Consider the following 24,145-nt stretch of genomic DNA (forward strand, 5'->3'; position numbering starts at 1 on the left):
TGGACATATTTCGTATAGAGCAGGACTGAATTGCTCGAAGCATGGTTAGCGCTAACCATTGGTTAAGAGGTATTAAGACCTATAGGTTGTCATGGTATTTAACCCGGGTTAACGCTAACCATGCTTCGAGCAACTGGGCCCAGATGGGCAGATGCAAATAAAGCTATTATTTAATACCCAAAAATACCATGGCTCAAAACTAAAAGAACCAAAGTTCATAGATTTTTATGTAACCCGTCTTCAGAGTTAAACATGTGTTATGTATATACATCAAAGAAATAAAAAACGCTTGTCGTGATTCGGCGAGAGCTTCGATCTCTCCCCCAGTCCTTGACAGTGAACGTAATATTACGCTTATTTCGTGGGTAAATTACAATAGTATGACTTAGAGTGTTCGCATAGAACCAGTGTTGTTTATTTGCTTGTTTATTTTGTCCTTTTAAAGACCAAAAAACTGATGAGAGTGGGATAAAACACCTTCAAGCAGTATCAGAAGCAGAAGATACTGCATCAGCACAACAATCGACGGAATATACCGACGATTCCGAGTCACATTCGGAAGACACGCCTGCACAAGACAATGAAAACGACACTTTTACTGAAGCAGCGGAGACCAATAATCATGAGGAGGAAAATGTTTCAACTGAAGCAAGTGAGACTTGTGAAGCCTCCTCAGCGACTTTGAACAGCCAGGTAGAGGTTAGCGTGGACAAAAGCCCAGCTACGGAGGTTAAACCTGCCGGGGAACAAAGTAAAGCGGACAATGATGTGTACCACAGTGACTACAGGTTTGGACTGCGATTACGAGTCCATTACAGGATCAATGAAGAGGCTATTAGATGTCTGCTACTTGTCAGGTGGGTACAGTAAGGGGTGGGGAGGGAGGGATAGCTGGCTCAGACATTTGAGTCTGAAATGAGTCCTTTGCGCCCTTCCTCGTTGGCGTAGGGCGCCCTAACGAAATCTTCTTACCCTTCAACTGAATCGCAATTGCACCATCTGCCTTAATCGATAGAGCGGCTCCCAATTGAGTAACGAAAGTACACTCTGTGATTAGTCAAAAAAAACCTCCGCCATTTTCTTAATCAATTAGAAGGCAACCAAAACCACTCGTGACCTCTTCGCGTGACTTCGTCTGTGGAACATCATCTTGGAATTTTTGCTTGGTTTTTGACTACGCGCGGAAGCAGGTCTTAGCAAGGGCTACTGAAATGGACGAAGAAAATGGGGGCAACCACGCATTTTCCAGAGATAATAAAGCAGCAATAATTCTAGAAAAGTTTTCAAAATACATGACATTGTATGGTATTTTTTGAAGCTTCATTATCTTTGGAAAATGCGTGGGTACCCCCAATTTTTATTTTAAATTTCAATAGCGTTTGCTAAGATCTTCTTTTGCCGCATAGTCAAAAACCGCGAAAAAATACTTTTGAATTAGTAGGTTCTTCGATCGTCCCTAAATACGCAGCAGCAAAAGGAAGCACCATTCTTAAAATCACGATACAAAGACCTTCCACTTCAGGTTCAATTGCTCAGTTAGACCCGCGATGCTGACTTATCTCGATATCTGAATTTGATGTTTTTGTCGTTATCTTACAGAGAGGAAGATCCTCTGGTTCTGAGTTGTGGAGGCTCGTTTAGCGAAGAAGGAGCCTTGTCGTTGTGGCAACGACAAAGAGAAGAGGTTAGTCACAACATCAGTTGTTAAGAAAGATGAAATATTCACTTGTTGATCCGTCGAGTTAATTAATAAGTGGTCTTTCGTCCATGCTTTATCGAACCTAGCTTGAAAAACAAAATTAGTTGCTGTTGAATCTTAGTCGTGGAGACCGTCCTCCGATTAGAAAAAGATGGTCCCTCATGAGAAATACTTCACATAGCTGCCTCGTCCCCGAGCGCCAGCATATTTAGTGGTTAGGGCGAAAACATTGGCGCAAGGGTTGATGGGAAGGACGCGAAACACGAAGCTTTCCTTTCCTGCCTTGTTTCCTGAAGCAATCCCATAACACCCTGCGGACGGGGCAGTTGACAGATTGTTTGACTGAGAGGTGATTCAACCGGGATTTTATATCTTCTATAGGACACACACGAGTGGCTGCCGTTCTCAATCAAACATTGCTTCACAGAGACTGCTGGGCCGATCCCGAGGCAGGGTGACACGTCAGTGTTTGATCCCGTGATATAAATCTGTTTAATATTGACCAGACTAATGGCAAAGGTTCCAGTGTTCATTTATCTCTGGCTATGGGTCTGTTTCAATGACGCGCTGCTCGCAGCAAGCAAGTGACCTTAAGCGGATTCTCTGCGATTAAGTAACTAAGGATTTTCATGGTGCGATCTACAAGGAAAAATCAATGTAATTTGGTAACAACGTAGGATCAAACAAGATATATTAAAATGGACACGTATCCCTGGAGGCTGTGTATTAAAGGTTGAGTCATGCAGTAACCGTGCTTAGACTTGGAAGACCACGAGACTTAGAATGCGTATGAGGATTATCGCATAACTTTGGAAGTTTGCGGTGTGATTGTTTGTGGTACACTTGGTAGCAAAATAGAACCTGGGGTTTTGTAAATGTAAAACTGTCAATGAAATAGTCCAAATCGTGTTGCAAATTGTTTGAAAAAAGTTGTGCACTTCAACATTTCGTAATTCCTTTTCTAACCGTTGACTAACAGCTTAGTTTTAGTATCTAACGTGGGGTTGTTGCATGCTGCAAGCGTTCCTGTACGGCTTTTTTTCTCAGGTTCTCGGGGATTGACCGAGACGAAAGACAGATAGAGGCCTGAGAACTAGGCAATTCCCATCATCATGCATTTGATTATGTCTAATGCTCGCTTCTGCCGATCAAATACGCTCTTTTAAATTGCCCGTATGAAGATTTCATCTAACTCCTTTAAATATTGTAATAATTAATGAGTGTGATTTACTTTGATATTAATATAGTTATATTTATTAGAGAAATTTAAATTGAATGATTACTAATGTAATATTGTCGAAAGATACTGTGCAGATCTATTTTGAAATTTTTTTCACATTTATTGCAACAATAATGCGAGCAAACGATGACATTTAAGACAGATCTATTTTTATTTAGATTAAACAAAAAACTATTTTAAATACAATTAATATATTTTCTAGGCCAGAAGGAAAATAAAATCTTTATTTTTGGACATTTTCTTACGTCTGTCTTGTTGCTGTTATTTTACTAAATTTTCCTGCCTTTGTTATTACGTCACAAACCTCATGCGTTCATACTTATCTGTTAAAATTTTAGTGCCGTTTGAATATCAAGTATTGCTTACGTAGCTGGAGATGTCTCGCAAAAGCAGAGTTTTAATGGCAGAGCTAGGAACGTCGAGCTTCTATCTAAAATTCCCTTTAAGAGTCTGTTGTACGCTCCTTTTGGCGCGACACAGGCTTAGAAAATAGTTTACGAATAGATAAAATTCAGAACTAATACAGAAGTATTTCAGTTAGCCACTGTTTACAAGGCCAATGTATTCGGTTATGTTATAAAACAACAAACACAGTCCGTCCATGGTTGAGTTCAGTAACCATGTACTGTTCTTGTCAAACCATCTGAGAAAAAACGCCAGCGAGTATCGCTTCTCTATACACTTGAACTTCTCGGTCATATCAACCTGTTGAAGAATAACACTGAGCGTAAGTTATTATTTCATTGTTACATTAATTAAAGGTTTTTTAGGGCTTTTTTTGTTGTTGTTTTGCTACGAGTGGTCCGGGAAGCGTTCACACGACTTTCGGGAATTCTGCAGAAATCTTTAAAAATACTCCCACTTTTTCGGAAAATTGTTCAAAATCTTTACTCTGGTTGCCTTTCCAGATTCGAAATAGGAACAAAATGTTTTCCTTTTCATGTCTGACCGTAAATTTCCAATACAAGAAATTGTCCTTAGTAGGAATAATTCCAAGTTCAAGTTTCAAGTTTCAAGTTTCTTTATTACCAGGGATTAGAAAAATGTGGAGGTGTGTAAACGAAAACCCTTGGGGTTAAAAAGAGTTTACACACACCATGCATTTAAATTAACCTTAGCTAGCGAATATACATGGAAATAAGCAAAGAAAGGTTATAGTAGCAAAGGTAAATGAATAAACAAATAAGTAAAGAAAAAAGATAACTTTGAAGGAAGTCACTCTCAGGCTTAGCAGATATTCTCTCAGTTCTTTTCGAAAACTTTGAAGAGTTGCGAGGTATTTTGTTCCAAAAATCAGCAGCAGCAATTCCTATTAACACTGAATTTGTCGTACTGATTAGTTCTTGGTCGTGTAGATACGTATTAAATCGGTATCTCCATTTAGAATACGCTCGCTTCCAAAACTGACTGATTTTAAACAGCAGCCAAGATTGTTTGTCCAACTCGGAGAATTGAGCGGATCCAATACATACTCGATCAGTTGCCTTATAATTAAGCAGCTGAAGATACACTTGACACATATGCAAATGGCTCGCAGGTTTCGTTGTCTGCCTGTCAGTTTATTTCAATATCCGTTAATATCTGTCGCCGTTGATTTTGCCATATTGTGTTTGACAGGCTAGGGATCTGAGGGATTTACCTGATTCCATTTGGCATTTTTATGAGTTATTCAGTTACCGATTTGCTACAATTAAGAACGTAAAGATAAACCAATGTGTTGTTCGTCATTTAGTATAATAATTAGAAAAAAAAGAAAGAAACTTTTGCGGCGTGTTACTGGAACGGTAAACCGCAGCTAACAAAAGATTTAGTTATAAATATTCACTAGACAGATGAACAGTACTTTTTAGGATTTTTTTTCTTTGTTGTGTGTCTTATTAATGAAAGTCGCGGTTAAATTCGTTTTCTACTCTTTAACTCAGTTCGTACAAAGAACAAAGAATACTTTACAATCTGTCTTAAACCTCTGAAAGTCCTATTTAATAAACGAACATTAATTTGAAATATTTTTCTTAGCTTCGAAAGGAAAACTCGCCTTTTCATAAATATAAGACAAGGAAGAACGGTACAATTGAATAAGCAACGAAATAAATTAACTGCAACTCCAAGAGTACAGCAGCTTACCCATCCGCCTTGGCTTCTTATCCAAACCGCTAAGTGATCCAATACATAAAGACGAACACAACTTAACACGGTTTTAACCAGCTCTGGTCTGCCCTGTGTTATGCAGTCGGTGCTTATAGCGGCAGCAAATGCGAACAATGAAACAATCCTTCCCCAGGTAACACCGTGGCGAAACAGCTCGCGGCCAAAGTTCCGGAAAATGTCACCGACAATCACTTCGCTCCGTAGCTTAACCTTGAGTTGTTTGGAAACATTGTTGTAAAGATGAGGGTACGAAGACTCCAAAAGCTCACCAACTTCGATTATTTTCGCAGAAATTGAAGTTATGTTCTCCGACACTGCTTCAGGTCGAATGAATTCGAGGCCAGACTCAATATTTGAGCGCTTCAGTCGCTCCTCGATGTAATCAAGGCAGTATAAATTTGCATCGTTCGCGATCGAGACGTATTCCTCGTTGAGTTTCGCTTCTATAAAGGGTTTCAACTTTTTAGTGAAAGATTTAAGCATGGCTGCCCAAAACTGATTTTGCCGCGCATCTAATCCTGCATTTTGTTGATCGCTAGTGAAAACATTACGAATACAAATATTAAAGCTGGAATGACAGGTGGATTTTATGGGAACTAGGCGCAGGTGGCATTTTTAATGACCTCCAGTCTAAACAGTATTTGAATGGGTCCCCCAGGCTAAACAGCTTTTGAATGGGTTCCCACAAGTTATTTGAATGGGTTCTCATTGGTTAGACGGCATTTGATTGTGGTCCCTAGGGTTATGTACACGGTATAAATGGGTTCCTGCGGGCTAAATATCATCTGAATGGGTACTCACTAACCCACTGAAAGGCGTTTTAAACAAGTTCCTATTGCGAAGGAAATCGCATCTCGGTGTGCCTGTTTGAGTCGCCAGGGTAATCACAGAAAAAATTTATTTACTGACATATGAAGGGTTTACCATACAACATTTGAATGGTTTCCTCTGGCTAAAACAATGCGTGCATAAGTTCTCAGAGGTAAATGTCGTTTGAACAATTTCATGTATGACAGACGGTTACTGAGGCTGAGTTACTGGGTATCTATATGCACAGCCACGTCAACACAAAAGAAAAATTTCTGTTCTTTCGGGCTAGAATAATACTTTAGGTTTATTCTGAGCATTAAACAGTTTTCCCAACGGCTTCGCCGCTTGTTATGCCTCTTTTCCTTTGGTGGTTGGCCGACTTTCGACCGATCATCGGTTATCGCAGTTGTCCGTGTTTTTCTTAACCTTGTGAAGCAACGGATTACTGCTCTCTCTTCCCCCCATTTACTGACTGCATTTAGCAATAGAGCACAATTTATGTATCATGAGGCGAACAATTGGCGAATTATGATTAGGAAACGACCAGATGTCACAATATGCACATCGAAATGAAGCTAAACCCTTAAAACATTCAAAAAATTTAGCGAAGCCGAGCATTGAATAGGTTTGAATTTAGACTATTTACATCCACTCAATTTGTGACTTGTTTTAGTCATCACAAACTGCTCATTATAAGTAGCATTCATTCATCGTTTGGTATACTTTCAGTATAAATGAAGGTGTTTGTTGTTGTTGTTTTTGTTTTTGTTTTTGTTTTTGTTTTGTTTTTTTTACGAAGAAAGCTTCTGAGTGAAATCAATGGAAAAATAGACATGTATTACTTTTTGGGTATCCTAACAAAATCCACAAATAGTAAATTAAAATTACAGTGGAACCTCTGCTTACGGAAACCTCCTTAATACGGAAACCTCTCTATTACGAACAGTTTACTTGGTCTCTGAGAGACCGAAGTTCATAGGGAAGTATAATGAGTGTAAATCAACCAGAAAGTTAAAACCTGATTTTAGGGTAAACGGTAGTTGATTTTAGCCCTCTAATATAGCTGTTTCTAACTCTCTTGAATCTAAAGCAGTTCTAAAGTGAAGTGTCCTTGACGCTATTTTGGGGTTGATTCAGCCCTAAAAGTGCATTTGTTTTGGTATTATATTGGCTAAATCAGGCCCCCATTGTGACCAGTGCTCCCCCTTTATACAGGTTAAAAACGGCTCAATCATGGGTTCATTTTTAGGCATGCTAAGAACCATTTTAGTTCTTTTAGAGAGTTATTTTAAATAAGACCCAAAACAGCTCTCATTAAGAATGTCGTTTCAGAAATAATGGTACTAATTTAGGCATTTAGAGTACTTTTCTTTTGAATTTTCCTCCTTTCTGAAGGCATGAAACGGCTCGAGAAGGGCTAATTTGGCCATCCAAGAGCACCATTACAACCCTTTTGGAAACCAAAACTACCCCCCATTTTTCCAATACAGCTCCCTGTGTCTTCGTTTCGCTACCTTATACAGAGCTATTTCTGCCCTGTTTACTGGGGTCAAAACAGCTCCATTTCAAATGGGCTAAATTAAACCCAAAAATAGTACTGTATTTTACTCACCGAAACGGCCTCATATTTGGGCCTAAAACAGATCTTTTCGATTTATAGTGCATATAAAGCCTACTTCTCTAAAATGGACACCTCTATAATGCGGACACTTATTCCTGTCCCCTTGGTGTCCGTAATAAAGAGGTTCGACTGTAGCAACATTTCAACCCTTCCGGTGTCCTCTAGTTTGTTCTTTGCCGAAACTAGAAAGGCTACCGTTTCATCTTTTCTGTTAGGGATTGTTTTCCACACGAGTGAACGCTCAGTTGTGAAACTTTTCTAAAAAGGGGCTGTGTCATGGGAATTTCACAGGGATTTGGACCTCTTTTGGTGTAGACTGCAAAACAGTCGTATTTTTTGCGTTAGTTTGTCGTAGGGGCACGCGCGGTCTTTGATCGAAAGGTCTGGACCGAGTGTAAAAACGGAGAGTGGGACTGGGGAGAGACGCCCTGCGGGCGTGTGAGGCTCGCGCTCGCGCTTCACGCGCGCGAATCCACGCTTACGGCGCTTCGCGCCTTTGAAAGAGAAAAAACGACTGTTTTGCAGTCTACTTTTGGTGAAAACAGTGCAACAATATCTTAACTCAATTACAAAACAACTCTAGGAAAGTGGAGAAAGAAATCAAATTAATTCTCTACATGAAGAACTCGTGATATATTCCAGCGCATTGTGAAGGCGAAAGTGCAAGAACTTACGAAAACTACAGTCCATCTGTGGCTAGTTTATTTGTGTAGTGGAGCGGCAATTTTTATCATAACTGGACTGGATCATTATTGTCAGGCCAGTTTCTAATGATTGACATGATTGGGGGTGACATTTCCCAATTTGTCAAAACTGCGTGATGAAACTAAAACTATTACATACAAAGAAACTTTCATTCGCTTTCAAAATTACTTCTACGGAACACCAAAAAGTGATTTTTTTCAAGAAGCAGAAACAAACTGTGGTCGATTGTTATCGATCTTCCAAGACACAAGGGAAGAACAAGAACATTCTTGAAAAATTGGCCCAATTTTCCGCACTTACATTTCCATTCGTAACAAAAGACAACTATTTGTAGTTTCAAATAAAGGAATGCCGAACCATTATTTTTCAGTTTCCTTTGATTCCAATGTGTCTTTGAGTTTTTTAAAGTCATACATAAAAATAGGTGGCATTTTTGCCGATTGGGCTGAAACCAAAATTAGCATCGATTGGCTCCGAAGATTTCACCATCAGTTGAAATCATTCAATGGGTTGATGAAATGTTGATGAAATATTGGCGTGCATAGTTTCATAATGAAATATTAACCCAAATTCCTCTAACAGTCACTCCAAAAATCCCAAAACTGTAAATATTTTTCCTTTTAGGAAGTTGTGAAGGAATGGATTTTGCTGGGAAGTTCTTAAGTAGATGACTAAAACTCGCTGAAAACAGTTTGTAAAAATTCGCGCGTAAACAAAACCCTATATGGAGATCTGGGGCGGAGTTTCGCGAAGTTTGCTTAGCTCGGCGAAAGTGGACTTGTTCAGGTCCAACTTTTTAACCTGATAAAAGCGGAAAATTCCATTGCCCTAAGCATTTTTGACCGAATGCGAAAGAGGAAACACTTCTTCAGTTCGGTCCGTGCAGGCTTACACCTAGGACTCGAAGCGAAGCGAAGAAGAGAGAAAGAATGGCGGAGCAACAAGCTGCAGACGTAGAAATGGTCCCAGCCGTGGAGACGCTACCACAGTCTCAGCCACTGTCAGCAAACCAGGTACGGAACGAAGCAGGTGGTTTCGTGTGGAAGGTGGATGACATGGAAAGGTTCCGGCGATTTCTCGTGCTAGGAAGCGAAGGCGGTACGTACTACGCTTCGGAGAAGAAACTCGGAGAAGAAAACGCTCAGGCTTTGTTGAGACTTATCGCCGAGGGTCGGGGCCCTGAAGCGGTAAAAATCATCGTCGAGTACAGCACTGAGGGCCGTACAGCTAAGCAAGACCCGATAATCTTGTCTCTAGCTATCTGCGCTCGTTCGAATAACTTGGAGACGAAGCGATCCGCCTATGCAGCAATCACTCAAGTGTTACGAATTCCTACGCATCTGTTTATGTTTGTGGAAATGTGCGAGACACTGAGCAAACCAAAATCAACTGGCTGGGGCCGAGCGCATAGAAAAGCGATCCAAAAGTGGTACACCAACAAGAAACCGCGTGGCTTGGCCATGGCTGTCACAAAGTACAAACAGCGAAACAGGTGGTCTCATCGTGATCTGTTCAGGTTATGTCATGTAAAACCTCAAAACCCAGCCACCCAGTTTGTTGTGAAGTACGTGGTCAAAGGCTTCGATGCCGTGCAGCAGGATGCAGAGACCCCTGATGTTGGTCAGGACATTTTATCGGTATTCAGCTTCTTAAAGGCAGTGGAGGACGCCAAGTGGATGAGCAAAGATCAATTGGCTCAAGCTATCAGGGAACATGGGCTTGTGAGGGAACATATACCCACAGACCACCTGAACACAGGAAAGGTGAGTGGTCTCTTTTATGCCCAGGGCAGGATTCCCATATTGCTGTAATGCAGCAATGCAATGATGTAAGGGTAAAAAACAGTCATTCCATGTCATCCACCTTCCACACGAAACCACCTGCTTCATTCCGTACCTGGTTTGCTGACAGTGGCTGAGACTGTGGTAGCGTCTCCACGGCTGGGACCATTTCTACGTCTGCAGCTTGTTGCTCCGCCATTCTTTCTCTCTTCTTCGCTTCGCTTCGAGTCCTAGGTGTAAGCCTGCACGGACCGAACTGAAGAAGTGTTTCCTCTTTCGCATTCGGTCAGTTAAAAAAAAAAAAATGAAAATGGCCCACTATTGCCTGGGAATGGGGAGCTGGGGGGGGTGGGCATTATAGTCAAAATTTTAAAAGGAATTCTTTATAATTCAAGAGTCTTGTTTTCTGGCGTACCTTCAATTTATTTTTATCACTTGAAATACAGCACTCTAGATCAAAGCAGACACTACTGACCTCTGTAAGACAGACACTTCTAAGGGGTACACCATCAGGCTGGCTGCTACTGGCCAAATTTCATTATTTTTTTTGCAACTAAATAATTTCTCATTAAGGCAGAGACCTGTTACTGGTCACTGGACCTCAATGTACCGGCGCCTTAGAGAGGGTTGACTCACTGTATCCATGAGATACAATTTCTCTCTGAATACCATGAGCTCTAACAATGTTATTTCTGTTTTGATCACCCCAAGATGTATAAAACTACAAATTTTAACCCATAGAAGAAATGTTGATCACCACTGCAACTTTTGTATGGTAGCTGTAATGAAGCTTTTCGTGGCAGACTTAAACACTCACTTATAAAATCTCAGGTAGCCGCATATTAGAGAATATAGCCTGCATTTCAAACCAGAAGACTGTTGAAACTATGACAGCGATCAACTGTGAGATATCATAGTGTAATTGAAATAACAGTTAACTATAGATGCACTGTCTTGTTCCACAGATCTGGGAGGCCCTACTGGAAAAAATGCCCATGACTGCTATGATTAGAAATCTTGGCAAAATGACCAATGTTGGAGTACTGTCACCCTCCTCAGAGGGAGCAGCCAAAGTGTGTGAGATGCTAAAGGACGAGAAGAGCCTTAAAGATGCACGTGTTCATCCATTCACAATTCTCTTAGCTCTGAAGCAGTACCAAGCAGGTGGGGGTGACAAAGGCAAGCTCACATGGACTCCTAACCAAGCCATTGTCACAGCACTAGATGATGCATTTTATCTGGCTTTCAAGGTTTGTGCTCATTGTTTTTATTATTATTTGTATGGAGGTTCTTTTAAAAGATGTTTGCAGTGATGGAGAAACAGTACCAAGGCAGAATCCAGTATTCAAAGCTTTGACCTTCAGATCAAACACGTTTCATATGCAAACAATTTGATCAAGTTGACCAAATTTGTTATGGATGTTGCCTCCTGTTGCTACTGTACATGTGCTCTGTGCATCTTGGAATTGTCTGAAAATAACTCTGATTTCTTAACTATTCAAAGATATTTTAGTACAGTTTATGATTAGGCATTAAAAGAAGATCTCAGCAAGGGCTTTTGGTATCAAAGGATAAAATTGGGGGTAACCACACATTTTTCATAGATAATTAAGTTTCAATTTGGGAAAAACTCATACATTGCTTTGTATTTTATAGGTTTTAGAGTTACTGTTGCTTTATGATCTCTGAAAATGTGTTTTTACTCCCAGTTTTCTTTCTGGATTCCAGCAGCCCTTCTTTAGATCTGTTCTTCCCACACAGTCATAAACTGTGCAAAAGTGTCTCTGTATTAGGAGGCTCTATCCTTGATTCATCAGACATCAATGTAATTCTGGGGAGAGGGGAGGGGGAACAGACGTCATCCAAAAGTGATTGGGGTAGTGGTCCAAAAGCTCCCAGCAAACCCCTACAGGTATCAAAACTTATTTTATAAAGGATGTGGCTTGAATTGATTTCCGCACCTACCAGTCCTACCAAGAGGTTACATTTCCTTTCAATTTATCACTTAATACCCCAAAATGGACACCAAGATAATTATACCCCCTGGCCATTTTATATTAATTTTATTTTAAGCACCTCACGTTGGGAGTCCCCTCCCCTTGGGAAATTAAATCCCATATGTTAGAACATTCACAGAGATTCGTAGGCTTCTTCATACACAAGTGCTCACATGAATTTTAACTAAACTTTGCAGAATGTCGAACCCACCAATAAGAGATATCTCTTGGCTATTGATGTCAGTGGCTCAATGACTTGTGGTAACTGCATTGGTACAAGCATAACTCCCAGAGTTGCTTCTGCTGCCATGGCAATGCTTACAGCGCGCACAGAGCCACAGTATCACTTTGTGGGCTTCTCAGATCATTTGGTGCCTCTGAATATCAACTCCACTCAGAGACTTGATACAGTCATGAGGACCATTGAAAAGGTAAGTAGTGGCACTTGATGTGCGTCACACTAAGTGTAAAAATTTGCTCTTTTAACTGACTGTTATCCATAGGAATGTCAAATTTTCCACTAGTGTGAGTTTGTGTTGTTTCACAGCTGTTTTCCTGGGTTTGTTTGAATTGCACTGAATTTCCTAAAATTTGCAAGGAGTTTGGAAGCTGAGGCTGAATACAGTGGAACCTTGATTTAACGAAGTGTCAAGGACTAGGGAATTTGGTTTGTTATACCCAGGTTCTTTTCCATACATTTTAAAAGGCTCGATTGGAGAATATCATTTGTTACATTGAGGACTTCATTATATTGAAGTTTGTTAAATCAAGGTTCCACTGTATAGGACTAAGAAGTCACATAAACACTGCATGACTCCAAATTTTTTTGCCTTTATGGCTAATCCATGATGACAATTTTTTCGTGCTTAAATGGTAATCGTGTCTGATCTAACAGGTCAATCAAATGTTAGCCAAATGAAAGAAAATATAGGAAAAAGGGAAAAAACTCTTGAAGTCATTGAGAATTGAATGTGTCAAACTCAATTTTTTTACTTAGACAGTGCAAACAATGTGATAATGTTGTGTGCTGAAGTGATACAAAAATTGGAAACAAATAGCGTGGCAAGATATTCAAACTGTGACAATACTGAAATCATAATTTTGTGTTTGATTTGATGATTGTACCTTGTCTCATCAAATGGGTGGTTGAAATGTAATAGCTTTTAAAGAAATTTTGAATTAAAATCCTCTACAAAGGAGTGCTCTCTCATTGCTAAAAAAAACTTTCTTTGCATACCAAATGACGTTGTAAAATATTGTACAGTACTAATAAATATTATTGTCCCATAATTTTTAGGTGCCAATGGGAGGAACTGACTGTGCTCAGCCTATGATCTATGCTAAAAAGAAGAATCTTAAGGTAGATGTCTTCATTGTGTACACTGACTGTGAAACATGGGCTGGTAAGGTACACCCCAGCAAGGCGCTGCAGCAGTACAGGGCAAAACTTGGCATTGATGCCAAGCTGATTGTTTGTGCAATGACATCCAATGGCTTTACGCTGGCTGACCCTGATGACAGAGGAATGCTTGACATGGCTGGGTTTGATGCCGCTGCCCCAGATGTCATCAGGCAGTTTGTTCTTGGATTATAAGCTGTTCACCTTCAGTTGGTTTATATAATCGGCACTTTTAAAATTAGAAAATGCAAACAGGCAATGAGTCTTCCTCGGTTATGCCATCATGAAATAGTTTATAACCAAAGGTAACTGATAATCACTTTTTTGCCAGTTTCACCTTATTTATTTACCGAATTCAGTTGTTTTAAAGTCGGTCAGCTTGCAAGTATCGCTGACCAAAGTCCTGTGGGCTCGCAAGGTTACAAAAGATTGACTTACAGAGTAAATAATATCTTGTTTTACTCAGCACTTCGTGCCTCGTTCGGAAAGCTGTATTTTCCAAAGAAATTTCTTTGCATTCTAGGCAACAGTATTGTTATCCCCTCGGTCAGCGTTTGTTGACTGTAATTTAAACATAGTGAAAACTGCACCAGGAGGCACAAGGGATAAAGGACCATGTGGAAACCGAAAATGGCTACAATTAAGAATTATAACATAGCGCGCGTGCTTCCCTATCTAATTCCTATTGGCGTTTCATAGTGCATTTCTCAACATACGCACGGCCGTGCGTCCATAAAATGACGTGTGCAACTTGCAGACAAACTCATGTTTACCGTCGCTTTATTTTAGTTTGTACAAACTAATTCAAAGAAGCAAATTTTCGTTGACAATTCCAGATGAAACGTTCTCGTTCAGACCATACCATTGTGGCGTGTTTGTAAACAGCTGATAAGAACCTTTGTTTTTCGGTACAGCGCATTGAGAAAATTTTGTAATCAATCACAAACAAAACCAAAGTTTCTGAAAAACTCTATAAGCTATAGAGGCGCTATCCTTTGGAACGCTGTCTCGACTCACTTTACAGGCCAGTTTGCTGATTTTTATCGTAAAGTGAAAAAGGACTCTTATTTTAAGGAACTTGATTTTAGTGCACAGTCGGCCCAGTCGCTGCCGAGGCACTACCAAGATTTCAAATGCTACTGAATATGTTACATTTTACGCCTTAATTGCTGTATTCAATTGTTTTGTGTTCTGTGTGTAATGTTATCACCATTTTAATATAGTTTTATACTGTAAATCAGTTATTTTCACTCGACCCCCACAAGCTCTGAGCTTTAAACCCCATCGTGTTTAAATAAAGGATATATATGTATGTATGTAACCCGTTTTCCGCGTCCTACGTTTCGATACTTTGTTGTCACTATGTTATAAAAGAATTGGTTCATGCTTTTAGATGTGCGATGTGCGTATATCGAGTTATGGATGCACTTAGGAAGTTTGGAAAGCCTACGCCTCGAGCAACTCTTACGCTTTTTTCGTGCTCTCCAAACTTCCTGCATGCATCCATAACTCGATATATCCACGCTGAGCATGAACCAATTCTTAATGATTCCATAATGGGAACCTTTACTGTACAAAGTTAAGGTGTCATACAATCAATGAGATGAGATGTGTCTTCTACGATCGAATAGAATTCCTCTTGACCTTGTGATTTATTGATCAAGACATATTCCTTGTTGAGTTTTGCTTTGTAAAGGAAGGGTCCTTTTTAATGGGAGATTTAGGCAAGGCTATCTAAACGTTTTAATATTCACTTATTTTTAGTTGCACATAGAATCATATTACTGGTGAAAACATTTTTGTCACAGTAAACAAATAAGAATAAATACTGAAGTGTCTAGTGGTTTTTCTGTGCCCCAAGCGCAGCAAACTTGAGAAACCTGAGGGTCACTCAGTAGATTTTCACAGGAAACCTGAAGAAAGAGAGAAAGAGTGGGCCTGATGCTGGGTTGAAAACGTGTTGGAGCAATGTCACCTTAACCTGAAAACATCCCAGCATCCAGTATTGGAGATCAAATACGCAAGGAGTTTGCAAAATCCCTCACGTATTTTCAGTATAACTTATTTTCTATTTAAACCAAAAGGCTTGCCTTAATTACTAGTGGAACGATGACCTTTGAGTGCAAGCGGTATTGGGTTACTGGCAGCCGTTGCGAATTTTAACGCGTTATAAGACTTTGTATGGGAAATAGACTACAGTCGAACCTCTCTTTGCGACCACCTCTCGTAAGCGACCACCTCTCATTAGCGACCACTTTTCCAAAATACCAAAAGTTGTTTTCAAGTCAAATCACTATAGATGGAACCTCTCGTAGGCGACCACCTCTCGTAAGCGACCACTTTTAGAGATGATTGTTTAAAATTTCAATTGTCTTTAACCTCTCGTAGGCGACCAGTTCACACACAATCTGCTGTATCTCACACGGGCGGAAATTGAAAAATGTGTAGCTGTAACATATTGGCCACATCATTCCAGCGGACGCCGTAAACCTCACAGTCGGAGCTACCGGAAGTACAACCTCGTTCCCAGGGTCTCTTTTCCCTGGGACGTGAAGTGGAGAGACCCTGGGAATGAGGTTGGAAATAGTACAGCATTGAAACAAATGATAAAATACACATGCACTATACTTCACACTGAAATAAACTTTAATCAGATTGAATCCCTTATAGGAATAAAAAACTCATCTTTCATCTTTCTTATCTTTTTGCTTGTGTTCTGTTCTCTGAAAAATTTAGCAAGCGTCACCTGGAGTAGTAAAAGAGTAAAGTTTCTTTCTGTATTATAATTAATTTGTGAGATACAAACAATAATCACCATAGACCCTAAGATTTTTTGCCTAGAATAATTTTGGACCAGTCTTAACATACTTGTTGCTAAGAAACGTTATTACTATGGGTTTCGATAAGCACTGGCAAAAGGGTTAGGTCTCCGCAATTACCATATGTGAATTATCCGAAATTTAGACCCCTTCATGTCCCCTAAGGTTCCTTGTGACTGAGTGAGCCAATTATGTGGACTGATGCACCTGCGCTACCTCGGTCAGCGTTTTCATTTATGGCATCGTGAAGAACACAGGACTTTTGTGTCGTCTGGACAGTGGGCTTGTTGCTTTCCTGCATAACTGTAGGCGACGCTGTGGGTAGGTACAAAACGAAACAGACCCATACCTGGAGGGAGTAATGAGATACTCTCTTATTTCCGTTTCGGCTTTCCTGAATTCCGTTTGGACTATGCATCTTGGGGCGAGGTTCTAAGTCAGCTTTCGTAAAGGGTCTGTCTTCCTACAAGGGTTGTCGGAGAAAAGAAAGTTCCTAGAACAGGCAGATTTGATGTGCTCTTTCTAACCTTCTTTGTGACTTTGGGTCTTTTAAAGGTGATGTTATTGTTGTCTAGGTCAATCAAGGCTCCTTTCTCCTGTAAAAAATCTCGGTCAAGGATAGCATCATAGGCAAGGTTCTGCATGACGTGAAAATCACAGACAAACTCACGTCCATTCAGTTAGAGCTCGGATAATCTTTCCTTTTTCTGGGACTTGCTCGTTGGTTGTGGAGGGCTTCGACTGGGGTAGGTCAGTCTCAAGGCTGTAGACAATAAGATCATCGTCTGTTTGCGTGGGAGTTCCCAGCGTAGCGCCCTAGGTGACCGGCTAACATGTAGGATTAATTAATCGGAACGGAACAGTATGATCTGTGGATAGTGTGACCAGTGAAGCTGCGCCTTGGACGTGATAACGCTCTACTAGTTTTTGGGAGGTTTCTAGTAAGCCCACTGTTCCAAGAGAGAAGTTTGCATCCACGCCAGCTTGAATTATAGCTTCGGAATTTGGTGAAATTAAAGATGTGGACCACACGCGGACATGACACACCCCTTCTAGGTGTGAACCAGCAGGTTTGTCATCCAACTGTAAGGTCCCATTCCTTAAATCGATCATGGTTCCATTTGCACGAAGGAAATCTCTGCCTAAAACTGCTTTATATGATAGGCTTCTTACAACGTGAAATTCACAAAGATGGTGTCCACTCGCTACCTGCAATGTTACTCTCATCGTTCCAAGTATGGCTGATGCTGACGGTTTTAACTTGTGAAGAACTGCTTGTATGTAAAGTGGGCATGTTTTCGCCATAAAGGAAAGTAAGAAACTCTTCATCAATGACTGAAATTCCTGCACCGGTGTCTACTAGAAGCTTAATATCTTTGCCATTTAACTGAGCGGACACTGTAGGATCACTTGGTTTGGGCTGCATACTGGGCTTCTCTGCAATGTTGTGCAGCTGAGGATCATGCTGCGTGGAGACTGGAGCGATAACCGTGTTCACGTCATTGTGTGATGCCGTATTATTATCGGCTTGCACTTCAGTGGCACTTGAGGAGATGATCCGTACGAAGGAGGAATGGTAGAGTGGGAATTATCTTCTTCCTGGGCAGCAGGTCTGAAATTACAATCAACGACCACAGAACTTAGTAACTGTGGAGGAGGAAGGAAGACCTCCTCTTGCGAAATTTCGACTCCGTTTCCGGTCCCTGACTATCCTTCGGCTCTGGCACGTTTTGCATGGAGAGGTAAGTAAGCATCACAGGCCCCTGGCTCGCTTTTATAATCTCCTTGGTACAAAACGACTTCTTATCGGTATGGGACAAGAAAAGAGAGGTCTGTGTCGAGCTTTTCTCAGCTTTCGATGGGCTCCCACTAACGATTTACCTCACTTCCGGTTCAACGGGTGGTTCTTTGAGTGGAACATTCTGTTCTTCAATCTGTAATTTTGGAACTGTTTTGGGCTGAGCTTGTTCGCGTTCTTGGTCCAGATCGGCCGCAGTTGTTGGCTGTTGGCGTTCAGCTTAATTCCTGCGTTCTGGGCAACTTTCCTCTAAATGACCTACCAGTCCACAGGTAAAACGACACTGGTCGACCATCGCAAATTCTTTCCCTGGGTATTGCGGAGCGTGTTCCTTGGGTTCGTCAGGCTAAACCTCGAATTCGGGCATCCATTTCACGTCCGAGAGTTCGTATCATGTCTTTGAGTTGCTGAATTTCGCTTCTCGTTCCGCTAGCACTATTGGGGCCTTCACCAAACGCATTGTTCAAGGCTGCGATTGCCGGTGGTCAGTTTAAGAGAGTGGTATTTGTTTGGACAGGTAATAGGCTTCGTATAACTATCCAACTTGTTACATAACTCAGCTAAAACATCGTTTTTGTGTTTCAGGAGGCTCACGATCTTACTCTCCGCGGATAAAGTAGACCAAAGAAGGCTGTGGGGCTGAGGATAATTTTCTACCAATCTTCCAACACAGTCTGGTGGATTCCCGGACAATGTCTTCGCCGACGGCGGTGCTTGTTTTTGCGTCAGGAGTAAATTTAACACTTTCTCTAACGGCTCGCTGTCATTAGAAGTATTAGAACTACCCACGCGCCGAGAAATCGAGTTAAAAGTACGAGCCAGTTCTTCAGCTTCGAGTAGAGTTTAAGGCATCCGCTCTAACACCTTGATTCGAATGGATGGTTGCAATCCCTCATAAAAATACTGTAAGTCACCTTCTCTGGCTCGGAGCAGTTAAGGCCACTAAACAGCTCGTGCATCCCATTGCTCAATGCTGTAATCGGCTAACGTTTCGTTGGACTCTTGTCGTCGCGATACGAGGAGTTGTCGCTTCATCCAAGTTCTATCTCTGGTTGAATATCGCCTCTTCAAAGCTTGTTTCAAATGGTCATAGCCTTTTCTCTCATACTCAGGAAGCTCAAAAGGAAGGTCTCGGCTGGTCCGCCCAAATTGTTGACAACCTGAGATATTGCGGATTACGACTGGTTCGGTGGTACGGATATTTTTTGTTGCCAACTGTAAATCTAGTTTTTCAAACCACTGGCTTATGTCATCGTTCTCCTAGCCTCGAAATTTGTCTACGCGCGCGTCTCTGGATGCCAAACGATCAGCCAAGGTGGAGAGTAATCGATGGTGGGCTTCAAGAAAATCTCGATCCACAGCTTCTAAATTATCTTCGCTACTATTTCGAGTCGCGTTTCTTTCGCTTGTCGTTTCTTCGCTACTATTACTAAATCATTTAGTCTTCACTAATACTTGCTTCGAGAGAGACGTCACTAATGTTATCTCCGTCGCTCGATTTCCTTCGAGAAACTAATTTTATCAGGTCCGCTGATGAACTAATTAGCGTTCTCTTCACGGTTCGGGAATTGCGCAGCTTCTGTGTCGTAGTCGGTATCTGTGTCGTTTCTCCTGGTACTGCTAATATAAACTGGGCTGAACTGATATGAACGAACGGGTGGATTTGCTTGGCGATCTCGAGTGTCGAAAATGTCCTCCTCGGATACTTTTATATCGTCGGAATAGGAACTGTCCTCTACTTGTAATGCAATGCGGGCTAGACCGGCTTGTTGCGGCGTACTGTAAGCAAAGGACTGCAAATCTGCGGGATCAAATTCCGGCGAATTTGTTGGATTCGATGGACTTCTCTTACACTTGGGTAAACAAAGGAATCGCCGCTTGGATCTAGGTTAATATCTATGGGTTCTCAGGTAGTAACGTCTGTGTGATTAACCGTGGAGAATGCCGTAGAACTTCCGGGTTTCACAGCGTCGGGTCTTCTGACTTCGCTGGGGTTCGCGCTACTTTGCTGTGGCGCGACGGAGCTGGGAGACGTACAAAACGGTAATTCGGCAAATATTTAACGGACATGTACTTCGGCGGTTACTGGTCGACTTGGATATTCTTTTTAGCTTTAACTTTAGGGGTACTTGTTCTAACGACGGAATGATTTAGCGCTTCACTTCTAAAGTTATTTCTCGGTAGCCTCTTCGTAAAGGCCTTCCTAACGGACTTCATGTATCAAAAATTAAAACGTTTACTCACGTACTTGGGCGACTTCTCTCTTCTCGCTCCAAGGGATTTACTTCTTGAATGAATAACCAACGCGGATTTCAGCTATCCTTGTTAACGGCCCTCCAAACTGATCCAGTCGAAGCCACCCGGATTCTCCACCACTGCGACGATAGGTTTTTCCACTCTAAACGTCGAGAAGGGAAACTGTGCCTTCTTAGGTACAACAGCGAGAAAACTATCTCACTTAACTTGGGGAAAACGTGGCTCGGAATCTCGTCACAAATTTCTGATACACTTTCGGATCTGCTATGACTGAACATCGAAGGACAGAAATGATCAAGACAAAACTGGATCCACACAGTTTAATCCCAACTCACAGCATCAACTTAACAATTACAAGCTGGGTATATTTGTAACTAGCGCAGCTATTCAAAGTAGTTTTACAACAAAAGAAATAATTGAACTAGGGCGAATGTTTATATTATCGCAAAAGCTAATAAAACTGGAAAGAACCTTACTCCATTGTAAAAACTCGTTCTATTCAAAAGAACTAAAATACGAACAGCAGCTAGAAACACAGTTACAAAATATGTGGAACGTCTGTTCTATTATGTGATCGGATACGCAAGGAAATTCTATGCAAAAAGAGCAAAAAGACGAGTACAGCTAAGAACATATACAAAACTACGAGAGTCTGTTCCATTGTGTAGAGATAAATACAGGAGGTCTGTTGTAACTACAGAATCAATTTAACAAAACCTTGGTATTGAGAAATATAGAATCATGCTTAGTTAAACGAGCGCAGTTCAGCAATATTCCAAATCAAACAAAAAGTCAAAACAAGAGAAAATATACAAATAACGAGAACTAGAAGTAAACACAAGTGACGGCCTATTGTATTAACAATAGCACACTTAAGCACTCAATTGTTTGAACGTGATAACACTATTTTGACCGATTTTTTAGTTTAATTCTATTCAATTACATTTCCCCATAACACCACACCACCTCAGTGCTACACTGTAAATTCGAGGGTAAATAAAGTTTATTGATTGATTGATTGATTGATTGATTGATTGATTGATTGATTGATTGATTGATTGATTGATTGATTTGACCAATAGTAAACCCAATTAATCATTGTTTGGATCCGACATTACTATCTTCGATCGATTTCTTGCTTAATTCAACTCAATGTAACTGATTCCAATGTAAATTTTCCCGTTACATTGGCCAGCTAACGTCAATTCAAACCATTGACACTGCTGAATTGAGCACCTTAAAATTAGTTCTAAAAAGGCCAAGTTTTCCTTTTAAAATATCGAAGATATGTAAGGGTTGGACAATGAACGTTCGTGTCCTATGAAATATAGTGCCTCGAGCATAGATAGAAGGCCACTCGGGCACTTCTGTCTAATGCGAGAGGCGCTATATCCCATAGGACAAGAGCGTTCATTGTCTAACCGTCTTAGAACATGTTCACATCCGCGAAGAAACATATTTTATGCAGATTCTATTTATGAGCGTATTTTAATTGTGTCATTCATACTTGGGAATCACGTTGTTATTTTGTTTTGGATGTCTCCGTAATATCAGTAAAATTTTATGAATAACAATGCTTTTTTTTATTCTTCTGAGCTTTGTTTATCCTTAGTTGTTTTGATGGCTCATTTGCTCCGGCTATGAGCCAGAGCGTAGACATATCCGAGTGCTTGGGGGACGAATTTGATAAAAGTGCGCGTTTCCAAAAGCCTACCACAGTGAACGAAATTGGGCAAAGACGGTCAGTAAACGTCTATCGAGCCTGGGCTGAATACCGAAACACACAAATTGAAACCCTTGAAGATGAGTATAGGTCCGTTCTAGTTGATTTGGGCATCACACCCGTGAAAGGGGTACATTACTGGCTTACAAGATTCATATTGGAAGTCATGAGAGGTGATGGCAAGCCGTACCCGTACCCGCGCTCTATTTAACAATTATTCGCCGAAGGCGAAGTAAATATTAACCTCTTACTAACCGAGCGCGAGGGCCGTACTGGGGAATATTGGCCCGAGGTCGTAACAGTACGGACCGAGCGCAGCGAGGTCCGTACAAAAACGACCGAGGGCCAATATTCCCCATTACGGCTCGAGCAAGCTAGGTTAGTAAGTAGTTTATTATATGGCCCTCGGAGCAAGCTTGTTTATTTTAAAAAACGCACTTCCGGTCACTTGAATTCAAAGGGTTTCTGTCGTGACGTGTTTTTGATGACGCGAGCAACCCAAAAAGAACAAGCTACGGTACGACGAGGATAACATGAAAACAAATTTACTGAACGTTTACATGTTTATAGAAAAGACTTCAAGAACGATTTGTAGCGGAATTTGACGAAAATCTTAACAGCTGCGGTTTGTTTTTGAAACTCACAAAAGGGTTTCTTTGATCCCAGAAAATTTACTAGCGCATCACAAAGTACGGATCAAGGAAAGGTTGCTGTGAAAACCATTTTCAACTTTAAAAGAAGCAGCATTAAGTCAATTGTCCTCCTCGCTCTCATCTCTGGCTTGGAAACCCAAGTGTAGGGATAAATACCACCACACAGTTCTTTGGAGTGCAACTGGATTGGAGTCGCCGAATTCTCCTGCCTCAAAAAGAGCATCTTCTTCGTTTTCGTCAATCGCCCGAGCGGCTTGCAGCTCGTTTCTTCTGTCGTGCTCGCGAACTAGTGACTTGTGCTTCGCAGCTAGAACTCTTCTCGATTTTTGAACTCATTATCCTTGAGTATGTTGAATGGATATTTCTTCTCAGAGAAGTATCGCTGTATATGTTGCGCTGAAAACTGGAAAATGTTGCTGGCTCGTATTCACCATTTTTCCTGCGTACGTTCATAAAAAAAAAGAAATTGACAAAAGGTGATCAAGCTCGGACGAAGGTAGGCTTTCAATTGTTTGACTATTCAAGCCGTTAGCTTCAATAAAACGGAGCAGAGTATTCATATCAGTAGACTTCTTCCTTTTGTGTTTTCACTTTTCTGTTTGTTTATAAAATCCTCAATGGCTTCCTCGGCTTTCGCAGATGCCTGCTTCAGAGGTTTCTAGATCTTCGGGATAGTAAAATTTGCTTTGTAAATGATATTCTTCTTCGTCCATATTGGATTCAGTCTTTTGGGTAGTTTCTTTGCGAAGAATGAAAGTATTTTCAGGTTTGCTTTTCGCAGTTTTAGCTGCAAATTTTCAAATTTGCCGCTTGTCATAAAAATACACGGCTTAAGACCATTTCCATGGAAACGGTCCGTATGGTAAAATCCCGACCAAGAAAGAGCCAATCAGAACGCGCGGATTTACCTCAAGACTACCTTGCCATATAATAATGGCGAATATTCCCCGAGACGAAGTCGAGGGGAATATTCACCAATATTTACTGAGCCTGAGGCGAATAATTGTTTTAGTATAATCACTCAGGTGATTATCAGAGAAAAACAAGTACCGTCCGAAAAATCTCGATTTTGTTTGTTTGTTTGTTTCAAATCGTCACGCGTCATTGAACAGAGACGCGCAGTCTGCCGATCACATGCTCAATCGAAATCACATGCGCAATCGATAAACTGCACACGGCCTCAAGCAGAATGTCAATATTCTTTAACTGCCGCTTCATTGAGACGAAGCACTGACTTCTGTGAATGAATGTTGGGTTTCTCCGACCCGTTTACCAAAATAGATGGAGATGAACCAGGCTGTTCGGTGTAAAACTCGAGCCGGGACCACAAGTGTTAGCGATAGCATTTTATTGCACAATTTCTTGTTGACATGATGGCTTCGCCGGTTAACGGACGTTTATAAATTGCCCTCGGAGATAAGCTGCTTCAGGTAGGAATTAAGTCATTTATTGGCTTCACTAAACAAGTACACGGTTGTCACAGATGAAAATATTTT

General features: G+C 40.9%; 3 protein-coding genes across 3 annotated transcripts in view; 2 read left to right on the forward strand and 1 right to left on the reverse strand.

Moving 5' to 3' along the window:
• Positions 1 to 3,183, forward strand: part of LOC146479079 (uncharacterized) — a 61,266-nt gene extending 58,083 nt beyond the window's left edge. Inside the window, exons 35-37 of the mRNA XM_085111351.1 lie at positions 446 to 857; positions 1,600 to 1,684; positions 2,081 to 3,183. Coding sequence (XP_084967477.1) covers positions 446 to 857; positions 1,600 to 1,684; positions 2,081 to 2,185 — 602 coding nt within the window. The 3' untranslated portion in view covers positions 2,186 to 3,183. The remainder of the gene's footprint in view (positions 1 to 445; positions 858 to 1,599; positions 1,685 to 2,080) is intronic.
• Positions 3,184 to 3,337: 154 nt separating this feature from the next.
• LOC146479082 (bcl-2-related ovarian killer protein-like) lies at positions 3,338 to 5,686 on the reverse strand. Its single transcript, XM_085111362.1, has 2 exons — positions 5,064 to 5,686; positions 3,338 to 3,644 (listed from the first exon to the last, which is right to left on the reverse strand). Exons 1-2 carry the CDS (start codon positions 5,568 to 5,570, stop codon positions 3,477 to 3,479), a joined length of 675 nt encoding a protein of 224 aa, XP_084967488.1. The 5' UTR covers positions 5,571 to 5,686; the 3' UTR covers positions 3,338 to 3,476.
• A 3,080-nt stretch (positions 5,687 to 8,766) lies between these two features.
• Positions 8,767 to 15,610, forward strand: LOC146479083 (RNA-binding protein RO60-like). The gene is made up of 4 exons (XM_085111343.1): positions 8,767 to 9,986; positions 10,970 to 11,254; positions 12,199 to 12,432; positions 13,299 to 15,610. The coding sequence occupies exons 1-4, from the start codon at positions 9,153 to 9,155 to the stop codon at positions 13,593 to 13,595; spliced, it is 1,650 nt and encodes a 549-aa protein (XP_084967469.1). The 5' UTR covers positions 8,767 to 9,152; the 3' UTR covers positions 13,596 to 15,610.
• The last annotated feature ends 8,535 nt before the right edge of the window (positions 15,611 to 24,145 follow it).

This window comes from Pavona decussata, unplaced genomic scaffold (genome assembly GCF_977016875.1).
Source record: "Pavona decussata unplaced genomic scaffold, jaPavDecu1.1 SCAFFOLD_61, whole genome shotgun sequence".
NCBI classification, from domain to species: domain Eukaryota; kingdom Metazoa; phylum Cnidaria; class Anthozoa; order Scleractinia; family Agariciidae; genus Pavona; species Pavona decussata.

Coding starts and splice junctions, on each gene's coding strand:
- LOC146479082 (XM_085111362.1), bottom strand. CDS start 5,570: ATGCTTAAATCTTTCACTAAAAAGTTGAAACCCTTTATAGAAGCGAAA. Junction 3,645..5,063: donor TAAGAAGCCAAGGCGGATGG/GTAAGCTGCTGT, acceptor ATTCTTCAACAG/GTTGATATGACCGAGAAGTT.
- LOC146479083 (XM_085111343.1), top strand. CDS start 9,153: ATGGCGGAGCAACAAGCTGCAGACGTAGAAATGGTCCCAGCCGTGGAG. Junction 11,255..12,198: donor CATTTTATCTGGCTTTCAAG/GTTTGTGCTCAT, acceptor TAAACTTTGCAG/AATGTCGAACCCACCAATAA. Junction 12,433..13,298: donor TCATGAGGACCATTGAAAAG/GTAAGTAGTGGC, acceptor CATAATTTTTAG/GTGCCAATGGGAGGAACTGA.